Source organism: Anolis sagrei, chromosome 5 (assembly GCF_037176765.1).
Source record: "Anolis sagrei isolate rAnoSag1 chromosome 5, rAnoSag1.mat, whole genome shotgun sequence".
NCBI classification, from domain to species: domain Eukaryota; kingdom Metazoa; phylum Chordata; class Lepidosauria; order Squamata; family Dactyloidae; genus Anolis; species Anolis sagrei.
In genome coordinates, this window is record NC_090025.1 from 195,236,814 (window position 1) to 195,251,457 (window position 14,644).

The 14,644-nt window shown below is 42.6% G+C and overlaps 2 protein-coding genes across 3 annotated transcripts in view; both read right to left on the minus strand.

Moving 5' to 3' along the window:
- Positions 1–5,582, minus strand: part of TMEM209 (transmembrane protein 209) — a 49,370-nt gene extending 43,788 nt beyond the window's left edge. The window contains exons 1-2 of one of the 2 annotated variants that reach the window (XM_067469374.1): positions 5,509–5,582; positions 3,342–3,493 (exon numbers count right to left, since the gene is read on the minus strand). In XM_067469374.1, coding sequence (XP_067325475.1) covers positions 3,342–3,493; positions 5,509–5,565 — 209 coding nt within the window. In that variant the 5' untranslated portion in view covers positions 5,566–5,582. Of the gene's footprint in view, positions 1–3,341; positions 3,494–5,324; positions 5,478–5,508 lie in introns of those variants that run through there. The other variant, XM_067469375.1, reaches the window with a different exon arrangement.
- A 7,256-nt stretch (positions 5,583–12,838) lies between these two features.
- STRIP2 (striatin interacting protein 2) overlaps positions 12,839–14,644 on the minus strand; it is a 53,783-nt gene continuing 51,977 nt past the window's right edge. Inside the window, exon 21 of the mRNA XM_067469371.1 lies at positions 12,839–13,201. Coding sequence (XP_067325472.1) covers positions 12,948–13,201 — 254 coding nt within the window. The 3' untranslated portion in view covers positions 12,839–12,947. The remainder of the gene's footprint in view (positions 13,202–14,644) is intronic.

Below are 14,644 nucleotides of genomic sequence, written 5' to 3' on the forward strand. Positions count from 1 at the left end.
GGTTGGGGGTCACCACAACATGGCACGCCTGGCGGGGACGAGGGATAGGGCCTTCTCAGTGGTGGCCCCCCGGCTGTGGAACACCCTCCCTGTTGACATCAGACAGGCGCCCTCCCTTATGTCCTTCCGGAAGAGCCTGAAAACATGGCTATTCGAGAAGGCATTTAACTAAATGCTACAGCAACTGGAAATGACAACTGGAACGGAATATAGACTACGAGACTGGTTATGATTCTATGATAAGACGAAGCGGATTTTTTAGTGTAATTTAAATGATAATGTATTAGTGATATGTTGTTTTTGTCGTTGTAGTTGATTGTAAAATATGCTTTTTATATGTTGTACACCGCCGCGAGTCGCCCTAGGGCTGAGAGCGGCGGTTAACAAATGCACCAAATAAATAAAAATAAATAAATGAGGAACTGTACTTTAGGGGTCGCGGCATTCGGAAGGTTGAGAACCACTGATCTAGGAATTTAAGATCATCTGGGGAGGCCCTGGTCTCACTCCCGCCTTCTTCGCAGGCCTGTTTGGCAAGTATGGGGGACAGGGCCTTCTCAGTGGTGACCCCTCAGCTGTGGAACTCTCTCTGTAGGGATATTAGATCGGCCCCCTCCCTCTGACTTTCCGAAAAAAAGTAAAAAACTGACTCTTTGAACAAGCCTTTGGAAATGCAGCGTAACAGCTAAACATGGAACTATGAAAGGGGAAATAACTTCAAACTCCCCAAAAAGGAAAATGCCTTACAGAGCATGCACAAAAGCCCCTCTCCCCACCACACGAGAAGAATGAAGCACCAACCGTGGTGAGGGAAGAGAAACCTCGCCATGGAGTCCCTTTCCATGCAGGAAGGCAGAGTCCTTTTTCTTTTGGGGAGGGGAAGGAGTGAGGAAAGGAAAGAAGGAGAAGGCCTGGCCCAACAGAGGGGTGGGGGCTTGGCGAGGAAAGCCCCTGCAGCAGCTGGAGCCACCGCCATGGGAAGGCCAGCAACTCTCCCACTTGGGGTCCACATCCCCCCTTTCACCCCCCCCCCCCCCAAAAAAAAATCCCATTGAAAACCCTTACAAACTGTCCCGGAGGAAGGAGGGGAAAAGAGAGAGAAAAGGAGTGGTGAAGAGAAGAGAAGATTATGAATGGAAGGCAAGGTAGAAAGAAAGAGGAAGGGAGGGAAAGGAGGCAGGGATGGAAGAGGAAAGGAAGGAAAGAGGAAGGGAAGGAACAAAGAAAGAAAGGGGGAAACTGGTGAAGGGAAGAGAAGAATATAGAATCAGAGAGCCCTAGAGTTGGAAGACACCAGGCCAACCCCATTCTGTGAAGCAGGAAAATCACATTCAAAGCACCCCTAGCAGATGGCCACCCAGCCTCTGTTTCAAAGAGGCTTTTTGACCAGCATGAATATCACTGAAAAGCCTTGCAGCTTCAGTGGCTGTTCCTCATTACTTTATTTTCCATACCACCTTACACCTTAACAGCCTGGCTTCTACTAGCCAGCAGGAAACCTTTGTTGGGAGGAGTTCCCTACATGTCTGCAAATCCCCTGTTTTCTGAGGGCGACAGCAACACGTGGCTGGGCACAACTAGCAAATAAATAAATAAATAAGGGAGGGGGTCAATCATATGTCTGGAAATAAACTCATCTTCTATTCAATGGAAAGACCAATATATTTGGGTTCACAACTGAGGAACACAACACAGGTGTGTCTTGAACAGATGTAAGAGACAAATCTGTGGCGGTCACACTATAACACTACAGCATTCCCTTGCTACTTCACAGTTCGCTTTTAGCAGACTCGCTGTTTCGCGGCTTTCAAAAAATATTAATTTAATATATATCGCGGCATTTTCACTGTTTTGCGGGTTTTTGCCACCGCCATCCTTCTTCTGGTTGCTTCTAAAACACAAACATGTGCCTTTCACCTTAAGAACAGACAAGATCCCGAGCTCTGAGGATGTCCTGGGAAGGAATCCCACTGGAGCACTGCAGCGCATCCAAATACCTGGGAGTCACTTTGGACCGTGCTCTGACCTACAAGAAGCACTGCCTGAACATCAAGCAAAAAGTGGGTGCTAGAAACAACATCATACGAAAGCTGGCTGGCACAACCTGGGGATCACAACCAGACACAGTGAAGACATCTGCCCTTGCGCTATGCTATTCTGCTGCTAAGTACACATGTCCAGTGTGGAACACATCTCACCACACTAAAACAGTAGATGTGGCTCTTAATGAGACATGCCGCATTATCACGGGGTGTCTGCGCCCTACACCGCTGGAGAAATTTCACTGCTTAGCCAGTATTGCACCACCTGACATCCGCCGGGAAGTAGCAGCCAATAGTGAAAGGACCAAGGCAGAGACATCTTCAATTCATCCCCTGTTTGGGTATCAGCCAGCATGTCAATGACTTAAATCAAGACATCGTTTTCTTAGATCTACAGAGACACTCGCTGGAACACCCCAGCAAGCGAGAGTCCAAAAGTGGCAGGCCCAAACCCAGCACCTCAATCCATGGGTGATACCAGATGAGAGACTCCCCTCTGGGCACACAGAAGACTGGGCGACTTGGAAGGTGCTGAACAGACTGAGCTCTGGCACCACGAGATGCAGAGCCAATCTTAAGAAATGGGGCTACAGGGTGGAATCCACGGCATGCGAGTGCGGAGAAGAACAAACCACTGACCACCTGCTGCAATGCACCCTGAGCCCTGCCACATGCACAAGGGAGAATCTTCTTGCGGCAACACCAGAGACGCACTCCAGGTGGCCAGATGCTGGTCAAAGGACATTTAATCAACTACCAAGTTTGCAAAATCTGTGGGTTTTTTTTATCTCTGTGTTTGTTTTGTTCTGTTAGAAATGCAATACAATGATATGTATTGCAATGATATGTATTGCAATACAATGATATGTATTGCTGATGACACGATGACACTCCACTGCCATTTTCCAAGGCACTTTCCCTCCTCAGTCCTCCCTCCCTCCAGCCTTGAAGGGCCTTTCCTTCCTTTCCTTCACTTTATTTTAAGTTTCTAAAGACTTAAAATAGTGTATAACTACTAAAATAATGTATAAATATTGAAATAAATATAGTGTCTCTACATCGCGGTTTTTCACTTATCGCGGGAGGTCCTGGAACGTAACCCCCGCAATAAGTGAGGGATCACTGTATCTTGAGTCTCCGGAAGCCATGCATGACAGAAACAGCCAAATCACAATCTTTCTACCATCTCTAGTTTCCCTCCACTACCCAAAGAACCACAAGTAACCACTGGATGATGCTAAAGTGGAATCATAGTGTTGCAACTGTGCAATGTGAAAAGGCCCACAACCTGGCACTTACATTTCGGTATAAATCATGCCGGCGAGGGAGAGGTTGAGGAGCCCCCAAGCCAAGACCACCCTCCTCTCCGCTGTCTCTTTCCGCATCTTAATGAGTCTGTCAATGAGGGAAACTTGTGGGCTTTGCTCCCGTTGCATGGTTGCATAGATGTTCTGGAGAAAGAGAGAAAGACATCTGATATTTTATATATTGTTACTCATATTATTTACATTTTATTAACAATTCCCAATTCTTCCAATACTTTCCGACCAGCGCGAGTTTCACAGCATAGAAAGGGAAATGGGAGATGTCAGGAAGAAGGCATTTAATAGCACCTTTATTTATTTATTATTTATTTGCAGTATTTATATACTGCCTATCTCACCCCCGGGGAGACTCAAAGCGGTTTGGGACAAACTGTACGCCCTCTACTTTCAACTTCAAGCAGAACATTCTGAAAGACCTACAGATGCCTAGACAAGTGTTTTCTTTCAGGGTTCTTCCACACAGCCGTATAACTCAGAATATCAAGTCAGATAATCTACAAATTTGCTTTGAACTGGGTTATCTGAGTCCACACTGCCATATAATCCAGTCCAATGTGCATTTTATACAGCTGTGTGGAAAAGGGCCTAAAAATCTACGAAGTTCCATTTACACTGCCATAGAAAATCCAGATGATCTGCTTTGAACTGGATTATATGGCAGTGTAGAGTCATATAATCCAGTTCAAATAAGATAATGTGGATTAGTTCCGAAAGGGTTATAAATCAGTTTTTGGTCAACTTTAGATTTGGTTTGGTTATTTGGGGTGCTGATTCGCATATGCACAAAATTATATATGCATTATATTACAAATGAGTTATTCAAGTTTTGTAAAAAACAAACAAACAATAATATGAATATATATATACACACACACACATATACGAATCAGTTTTTGGTCAACTTTAGATTCGGTTTGGTTATTCTGGGTGCTGATCCACATACACACAGAATTATATATGCATTATATTACAATTGAGTTACTTAAGTTTTGTAAAAATACAAGCAATATGAATATATATATATATATATATATACATAATTATATATGCATTATATTACAATTGAGTTACTCAAGTTTTGTAAAAATACAAAAATATGAATATACATATATATACACACACAATCATTTATGCATTATATTATAATTGAGTTATTTAAGTTTTGTAAAAATACAAATAATATGAATATATATATATACATAATTATATATGCATTATATTACAATTGAGTTACTCAAGTTTTGTAAAAATACAAAAATATGAATATACATATATATACACGCACAATCATTTGTGCATTATATTATAATTGAGTTATTTATGTTTTATAAAAATACAAACAATATGAATATATATACACATACACACTTATAAACAATCATATATGCATTATATTACAATTGAATTATTCAAGTTTTGTAAAAAATACAGAAATAAAATATATATATATATATACACACACTCATGCACACAATTATATAAGCATTGTATTACAACTGAGTTATTCAAGTTTTGTAAAAATACAAATAATATCTATAAACACACACACATATATACACATACACACAATTATATATACATTATATTACAACTGAGTTATTTGAGTATTACAGAAATACACCTAATATGAATAATACATATACACAATTATCTATGTACTATATTACAGCTGAATTGTTCAAGTTTTATTTTTAAAAATACCCATAATATGAATAATATAGAATCACAGAGTTGGAAAAGACCTCGTGGGCCACCCAGTCCAACCCTATACACACACACACACACACATTATCTATGCATTGTAATACAACTGTGTTATTCGAGTTTTGTACAAATAATAATATGAATTATATTTCTATATATACACACATATTATATATGAATTAGTTGGACTATATATATATACACACACATATTATATATGAATTAGTTGGACTATCCAGTTCTGTTAAAGTACCTCTAAGGTGTTCTCCTACAAGTCCCAATCACTTAGAGGCAGCCACTCACAACAACAGGCCTCTCTTTCAGCCATCAAGCCACACAAAGCCTTCAGAACTACATTTCCCGTCATGCCCCGCAATGGGTCAGGCATTGTGGGGCTGATGGGAAATTGAGTCCAGCAGCAGCAGCAGGACAATTACCTGTTTCCTCCGCTTTGCACACACGGCTGCCTTGTGCTCCCTTGGCCAATGGCGCATGCGCAGTGCGTCGCTTCCGCTTTTAAAGGAAACCCGTAACGTCAGAGGGAGAAAGGGGCGGGGGATGTCGCCATGACGACGGCAGAAAGAGACGAAAGGATTGGCTGCCGCCCTCGCGCTTGACTCCTATTGGACCGCCCCTCCCCTGCTTAGCTCCGCCCGTCAAGGAGTTCTGAAATTTGGGCGGGAAGGCTGCTGAAGCCTCACATTGCCTCAGGGAGCGTCACCACGGTGGCGCATGCGCACTATTTAAAAGTAGCCCGTTACGTCAGAGGGAGAATGGGGCGGGCGCTGTTGCCACGGCGACGGAAAAAGGGAAGAGAGGATTGGCTGCCGTCCTCGTGCTCGGCTTCCTATTGGACCACCCCCTCCCCTGCATAGCTCCGCCCCTTTGGGAGCTCTGAAATTTTGGCGGGAAAGCTGCTGAAGACTCATTTTGTATTATAAATACAATAATATGAATTAAATTAAATTAAATACAAATAGAATTCACCACACAAGGTGTGCTGAATGAATTAGAACCAGACATCCTGAGGAGTGAGGATGAATGGGCCTTAAGAAGCATTGCTAACAACAAGGCAGCAGGAGAGGACGGGATCCCAGCTGAACTGTTTGAAATCTTAAAAGATGATGCTGTCAAGGTGATGCATGCCATTTGCCAGCAAATATGGAAAACACAAGAATGGCCATCAGACTGGAAAAAATCCACTTATATCCCCATACCAAAAAAGGGAAATGCGAAAGACTGCTCCAACTTCCGTACAGTGGCCCTTATTTCTCATCATGCCAGGAAGGTAATGCTCAAGATCGTGCAAGGAAGACTCCAGCAAGACATGGAGCGAGAGTGGCCAGATGTTCAAGCTGGGTTTAGAAAAGGCAGAGGAATGAGAGACCAGATTGCCAATATCCGCTGGATAATGGAGAAAGGCCGGGAGTTCCAGAAAAACATCTATTTCTGCTTCATTGACTCTTCTAAAGCCTTTGACTGTGTGGATCATAATAAATTGTGGCAAGTTCTTGGTGGGATGGGCATCCCAAGCCCCCTTCCCTCTCTCCTGAGGAATCTGTACAAGGACCAAGTAGCAACAGTCAGAACTGACCACGGAACAGGAGACGGGTTCCAGATTGGGAAAGGCGTACGGCAAGGCTGCATACTCTCACCCAACCTTTTTAACGCATATGCAGACCACATCATGCGAGGATGTGCGGGGCTTGAGGAATGCAAAGCTGGGGTGAAAATTGCTGGAAGAAACATTAACAACCTCAGATATGCAGATGACACCACTCTGATGGCCGAAAGCGAGGAGGAGCTGAGGAGTCTTCTAATCAAGGTGAAAGAAGAAAGCGCAAAAGCCGGGTTGCAGCTAAACATTAAAAAAAAACCAAGATTATGGCAACAAGAATGATTGACAACTGGAAAAGAGAGGGAGAAACCGTGGAGGCCGTGACAGACTTTGTATTTCTAGGCGCAAAGATGACTGCAGATGCAGACTGTGGCCAGGAAATCAGAAGACGCTTCCTTCTTGGGAGGAGAGCAATGACCAATCTTGATAAAAGAGTGAAGAGTAGAGACATCAGACTGGCAACAAAAATCCATTGCCTAGTCAAAGCCATGGTCTTCCCTGTAGTCACCTACGGATGTGAGAGCTGGACCTTCGGGAAGGCTGAGCGAAGGAAGAGAGATGCTTTTGAGCTGTGGTGATGGAGGAAAGTTCTGAGAGTGCCTTGGACTGCGAGAAGATCCAACCAGTCCATCCTCCAGGAAAGAAAGCCCGGCTGCTCACTGGAGGGAAGGATAGTAGAGACAAAGTTGAAGTACTGTGGCCACATCATGAGGAGACAGGAAAGCCTAGAGAAGAGAATGATGCTGGGGAAAGGGGAAGGGAAAAGGAAGAGGGGCCGACCAAGGGCAAGATGGATGGATGGCATCCTTGAAGTGACTGGACTGACCTTGAAGGAGCTGGGGGTGGCCATGGCCGACAGGGAGCACTTTATTCTATATATTGAATCTAAATATTTATTCTTTTGACAAGATATTTATTCTATATATTGAATCTATATATTTATTGTTTCAGTAAGGTATTTATTCTATACTATCCGTCCTCTGCCACACGTTGCTGTGGCCCAGTCTGTGTATATGTGCTTTGTGTATTTGTATGTTTGCATATATGTTTGTGTGTGTGTGGTTTTGCACATGCATTCTTATGTATTTTTTATTTTTTGGCTTTCTAAGTCTCTGCTGTGTTTTTCAGTGTTTTTATGAGTGATGGTCACTCATTGGCCTGACAGGTGTCTTGTGTCCAAATTTGGTGTCAATTTGTCCAGTGGTTTTTTGAGTTAATCCCACAAACAAACATTACATTTTTATTTATATAGATACGTGATCACCTATATATTTAAGTAATTGTTTCAGCAATATATTTATTCTATATCTTTTCTCCTGGAACCTTTGTCATCCAATTTTCAATTTTTTTAATAAACCTGTGTCCACTGAACTTTCAGAAAAAAGCAAAGGTTCCAAAATTATGGAGTTATTTTTAATGGTTTTGGAGTTCTGGATGTTGTTGTGGCTGAGATGTTTTCTGATGATGAGGATGATGGGATTCAGATTCCTGGCTCTTTTTCTGTGCCTCAGATTGCTGGGCCTACTTCTAGGTCTTTTTATGAGACTCCCACAGACAGTGCAGAGTCAACACAGCGGTTCTCAGAAGAAAGGAATCTTAACAAAGTAGATAGCGAACAGGTGGAGGCCTTTGCCTTCCCACGCTGATAGTGAAAGTGCAGAAAGCCTTGATAGTGACCTGACCCAGCAAGCCTGTCTTCATTTGCGGGTCAGGCGGAGTTCTTGCCTGGCTGGCAGACGTGAAGCCAGCTCGGGGAAAGGTCATTGCAATGCTTTCATGTTGGTGAGAGCATAATGTTTTCATGTTAGAAAGGTATTTAGGCTTCTTGCAAACGAAGAGAAAGTGTCACTTCAACATAGCTTGTTAGTCTGAAAGCTTCATGGAATAACTTTAGCTAAAAAGCAGCACGCTTGGGATTTCTTGCATTGTGATTCTTGGGGCAATTGTTCCATTGCTTGTACCATGGACTCTGTTTTGAACTTTGCCTATAGGACTGTGCCTCTTGTATTTACCTGAAGATCTTTGGAACTATATTCTGCATTTAACCTAAATCTTTGGAACTTTGCAATGCTTATTCTTTATTTTGACTTGGACTTTTTCCTCAATAAGGTATAAAACTATAGCTCTTGTGGGGTGGTGTTTGGAAGCAAGGTGAAGCTTACTCTGAGTTGCAACAGATGTTCTCTTGCCCATTAATAATGCTCAAAAAGCAGGCTTGCCAAGTGTCAAAATCTTGTTGTCTTCACCCAATGCAAACTGGCACTTCTCTTGAGCAAACATAATAATAATAACACTGAATTAAATATATGAAATATATTCATCAGGAACATAACATTTCCCCCTTTTCTCTGCCTAAAAGAGGAATTCTTAGCACATAGTGGGTAACAGATAAGACCCAGAAGGCATGGTCCACATGAATTAACAACCCACCAGAATACTTTGTGCTGAATTAGGATTTTATTGCTGACACAAATCATTCAATGCACAAGAGTCATAATTATGCTTTAAAAGTAACTTTTATTCTTGGGTTATAAAGCTGTGCTTCAAAAGTGGGTTAATATGGCCATTTCCTAGAAGGAGGATTTGTCAATACAACTCACGTTGGGGAGAAACAAAACATTCTTACCTCCTGTTACAGTAACGGAAGAGTACATAACGAATTTTTGTGCGTATCCTTTTATAAACAACAACAGGCGCAAACCGATGCGCAGTATTGGTCGTAGAACATGCTGCTACAATAAAATAATAATAAATATTTGTAATAAAATCCCCCTTCAAAAAAACATGAGCCATCTCCCCAGAAAAGATAAGGAACATGTATTTCCATGTTCAGCAGAAAGGCTTACATATGTCTCACATTTGCAACTTCAAAGATACCAGGTTAATTTGTGTGCCTTTAGAAAAATGCTTATGTTTTATTAGGGGTGATTGCATGCATATCTGTTTGGATTTAATGTATTTTATTATGTATTATGGCAAATGGTAGATGTGCCCTGCCCCAAGCTATGAGGCAGGCATGGGCAAACTTGGGCCCTCCAGGTATTTTGGACTTCAACTCCCACAATTCCTAACAGTGTTGGAAATAGCAACCTTTTTCAAGCCTCCACTAGTAATTTGTTTGTATATTATTCTGTTTCCAGATCTAAGCAGGTAAGAGACAGTCTTTAACAGTCTGAGAGTCTAAAGGAGTCTGAGCTCTGAGCAGTCCCAGATCTGTCGGAGGCTATCATGGCCGGAATCACTGGGTTGTTGTAGGGTTTTTCACGCTATATGGCCATGGTCTAGAGGCATTCTCTCCTAAGGAGAGAATGCCTCTAGACCATGGCCATATAGCCCAAAAACCCTACAACAACCCAGTCCCAGATCTGATCCTGTGATCTACAGCCCCTCCCACAACCTCAAGAAACATTGAGTAAAGGGAAAGCTGCATACCAAAACATACATATACAAAACACACATAACATCGAGTAAAGGGAAAGCTGCATACCAAAACATACATATACAAAACAGTATATTTTGGTATGCAGCTTTCCCTTTAGTCTACATTTCTTGAGGTTGCGGGAGGGGCTGTAGACCACAGATCTGTGACTGCTCAGAGCTCTGACTCCATTAGACTCTCTTAACTGCTTAGACTTGGTATTGTTAAGAACAAACTCATGTTGCTGTTGACTGTAAGAAGTTGCTCTGTGTTACCCGCAGAGAAATTACTTCAAAACCTATCTGTAATTGTATTGACAAGTTATCCACCTGTATGCAGAGTACACAAAGGTTGTTGAGTAAACCAAATATTTATCCTTTTAATGAAGTCTACTTTATTTTTGTCTCTTGAGAGCATGATACAGAAACAGGATGTTTTATGGGAAAGTAGAAACATTTCTGAAGAACTGCTGCATTTTGTGCATTGGCATAAACGCTGTTCCTAAAATTTAACCAGCTTATCAGTCTAAGAACTGAAAGCCAAAATTTCCTTGCAGAAGTACATGTGGTTGTTTACCACTGAAGAGAAGATTTTATTCAATCAGGAATTTTACTCAAACAGTATATTTTGGTATGCAGCTTTCCCTTTAGTCTATGTTTCTTGAGGTTGTGGGAGGGGCTGAAGACCACAGATCTGTGACTGCTCAGAGCTCAGACTCCATTAGACTCTCAGACTGTTAAGACTGTCTCTTACCTGCTTAGACTTTGAAGTGTTGAGAGCAAACTCTTTGGAGTCCAAAACACCTGGAGGACCCAAGTCTGCCCATGCCTGCTCTAAGGGGAGATTAGTATTGTTATCTCTGTCTCCCATGGAACAATTTTTGACATAAAAAGTCCACACATCTGGCAGGTGTGTGTGTGTATATATATATATAGTGTCTTTATATAAATAGCTGGTATGTTTCCTCAACATTTTGTGCCTTTTAAAGAGGTAGAACGGATGGAAGGGAGAAGGGAAAGAATAGCCGGATTTTAAATGGAAAGGGTCTTACTGTTATTTACATTTCGTATCAGAGAAGGCCTTGTAGTGTTGCACATTTTTGCCAGTGCAAATGTCTCTCATACGTAACACACACATTCATTCACACATTGGATTTCCACTTAGGCATGTTAGAACAGGGTTTAGGCCACTTTTGGGCCACTGAACTCGAATTTTTGGCCCGTTCTCCATCATAGAAATGCAGCCTTAAAAGAAGGGAAGAATACCGTTTGGAGACAGGTTTCGTAAAGTACAAAAATCTCACTGAGATGATGGGTAAACAAACAAACAAAGCAGACCTCACTACCTCTGAGGAAGCTTGCCATAGATGCAGGCGAAACGTCAGGAGAAATGCTTCTAGAACATGGCCATATAGCCCGAAAAAACCCACAAGAACTGAGAAACAAAGCAATTCTTCTAATATGCAAAAGTGGAGAATGAATCAAGAAAAATTACTCAAAACTGATAACAGTGGATGCAGGAATTCATCAAATATAGTAGTAGTAGTAGTAGTAGTAATAATAATAATAATAATAATAATAATAAACAAAACTTGAAAGTATTTTGTCTCTGGGTTGTTGTAGGTTTTTTCGGGCTATATGGCCATAGTCTAGAGGCATTCTCTCCTGACGTTTTGCCTGCATCTATGGCAAGCATCCTCAGAGGTAGTGAGGTCTGTTGGAAGTAGGAAAAAGGGTTTATATCTCTGTGGATTGACCAGGGTGTGACAAAGGACTCTTGTCTCCTGGAGCTAGGTGTGAATGTTTCAACTGACCACCTTGATTAGCATACAATGGCCTGACTGTGCCTGGGGCAAACTTTTGTTGAGAGGTAATTAGATATCCTGTTTGTTTCCTCTCTGTTGTTGTGCTGTTGCAATTTTAGAGTTTTTTAATACTATTTTTAATACTATTTAATATTAATCTATTTAATATTAATATTTTGTCTCTCTTTGCAAAATCCCACCCAGGAAACTATTATAATCTTCAGATGCATGGATTCTTTTGGTACCCGCAAACTGATTTCTATAAAACTGCAGATCTTGTAGAATTGGAAATCCCTGCAAAATCAATTAATACTTTATTAAGAGTCCAAAGGACCCATTTGCTCAGCAATAAAAGGTGCATATCTGTAAACAATAATAATAATCAGATTTGAGAATATGCTGTTTTGCTCAGGGACTCAATACTTGGGGGAAAATGCAGCACACGCCATGACAACAAAGGCTAATATGCAAAAGAGGAGAAAATATTCCCAAAAGTGTTTATAGCAGACGAAGGCATTCACTCTCTTGCACACTTGTTCAAACACAGTTATAACAGAAACAAATAGAAGTATTTTCTCTCTCTCTCTGCAGAATTCCTTCCATAAAATGAGATAACCTGCAGGTGCACGAAGTCTCCCATACTTGCAAACTTTGTATGAACCTGGCAAAATCCATAAGAATGGAAAAAGCGCTCGGGATCCAGGTATAAAACTCAGTATTTGGGGGAAAAGTGGCAAATACCGTGACAACGAAGGCAACCATAGAAGGAAATGTAAATATTTTAGAAAGCATACTGTTCCAAAACGACAAGGCATAGTTTACAGTAGATCAAAGGGACTGGGAAAGACGGGCGTCGGGAAGGCATTGCATTGAAGTTGGCTAATATTTCCACTTTTGGTCGACCTTCCAGATAGGGAAGGACCCCCCCCCCCCCCACCTTCCATCCCAAAACCCCAAAGAGATACAGCACCAATGGTTTGGGAAGACTTGGGGTGGCGTTCAGTTGCAAATGCGCCCCGCCATGCATGCTCGCTCACTACCCCTGGTAGCAGAGCAGCTCTTCCCAGCGGATGGGCTGCGAGAAGACCTCCCTCTCCAGCCAGAGTTCATAGGAGTAGTGGAAGTCCTCCGGGAGGTCCAGGGGCTGGCCCAGGACACTCTGCAGGCAGTTGTCCACCGGAGAGAACTCAGAGTCCCGCGGCCGGTCGTAGCGGCGGGCGTTGAAGGCCTCAATGTTGGCACGCAAGGTGCACTCCTCCGCCTGGAAGTCCCACGGTCGGGCATCGATGTCTGCAAAATGGAGCAGAGGAGGACACCAAGTAAGGTCCTTTTCCAAAATGCCTGCATTTGTTGTAATCTAAATGCTCACCCTTCTTGACTCTGGAATGCCCTCCCCAAGGAGACTAGACAAGCACCCACCCTCATAACTTTCAGGAAGGAATTGAAAACCTGGCTATTTCAGCAGGATTTTGATAATGGCTAAGAGTATCAACCACCTTATTGGACAGAACTTTAAATGTATTGTCAAAGGCTTTCGTGGCCGGAATCACTGGGTTGTTGTGGGTTTTTCCGGGCTATATGGCCATGTTCTGGAGGCAATTTTTCTCCTGACGTTTCGCCTACATCTATGGCAAGCATCCTCAGAGGTAGTGAGGTCTGTTGGAACTAGGAAAAATGGGTTTATATATCTGTGGAATGACTACAGTGGCAATTCCTTCCAATGACCTCACTACCTCTGAGGATGCTTGCCATAGATGCAGGCGAAACGTCAGGAGAAAAATTGCCTCCAGAACATGGCCATATAGCCCGGAAAAACCCACAATAACCCAGAACTTTAAATGGTTATTAGAGCTAGAATTTATAATACTGGATACCCTGATCATATGAATTGAGTGTTTTCAAATGGCGTGTGCACACACACAAATCATAGAATCAAAGAGTTGGAAGAGACCTCATGGGTCATCCAGTCCAACCCCATTCTGCCAAGCAGGAAAATTGCATTCAAAGCATCCCCCGACAGATGGCCATCCAGCCTCTGTTTAAAAGCTTCCAAAGGAGGAGCCTCCACCACACTCTGGGGCAGAGAGTTCCACTGCTGAATGGCTCTCACAGTCAGGAAGTTCTTCTTCATGTTCAGGTGGAATCTCCTTTCTTGAAGTTTGAAGATATTGTTCCATTGCGTCCTAGTCTCCAGGGAAGCAGAAAACAAGCTTGCTCCCTCCTCCTCCCTGTGGCTTCCTCTCACATTTTTATACATCCCAGCAACTACAACTCCAAAATCATAGAATTGAGTTGGAAGAGACCTCCTGGGCCATCCAGTCCAACCCCATTCTGCCAAGAAGCAGGAATATTGCATTCAAATCACCCCTGACAGATGGCCATCCAGCCTCTGTTTAAAAGCTTCCAAAGGAGGAGCCTCCACCGGGGCAGAGAGTTCCACTGCTGAATGGCTTTCACAGTCAGGAAGTTCTTCCTCATGTTCAGATGGAATCTCCTCTCTTGTACTTTGAAGCCATTGTTCCATTGCGTCCTAGTCTCCAGGGAAGCAGAAAGGAAGCTTGCTCCCTCCTCCCTGTAGCTTCCTCTCACATATTTATACATGGCTATCATGTCTCCTCTCAGCCTTCTCTTCTTCAGGCTAAACATGCCCAGCTCCTTAAGCCGCTCCTCATAGGGCTTGTTCTCCAGACCCTTAATCATTTTAGCCCCCCCTCCTCTGGACACTTTCCAGCT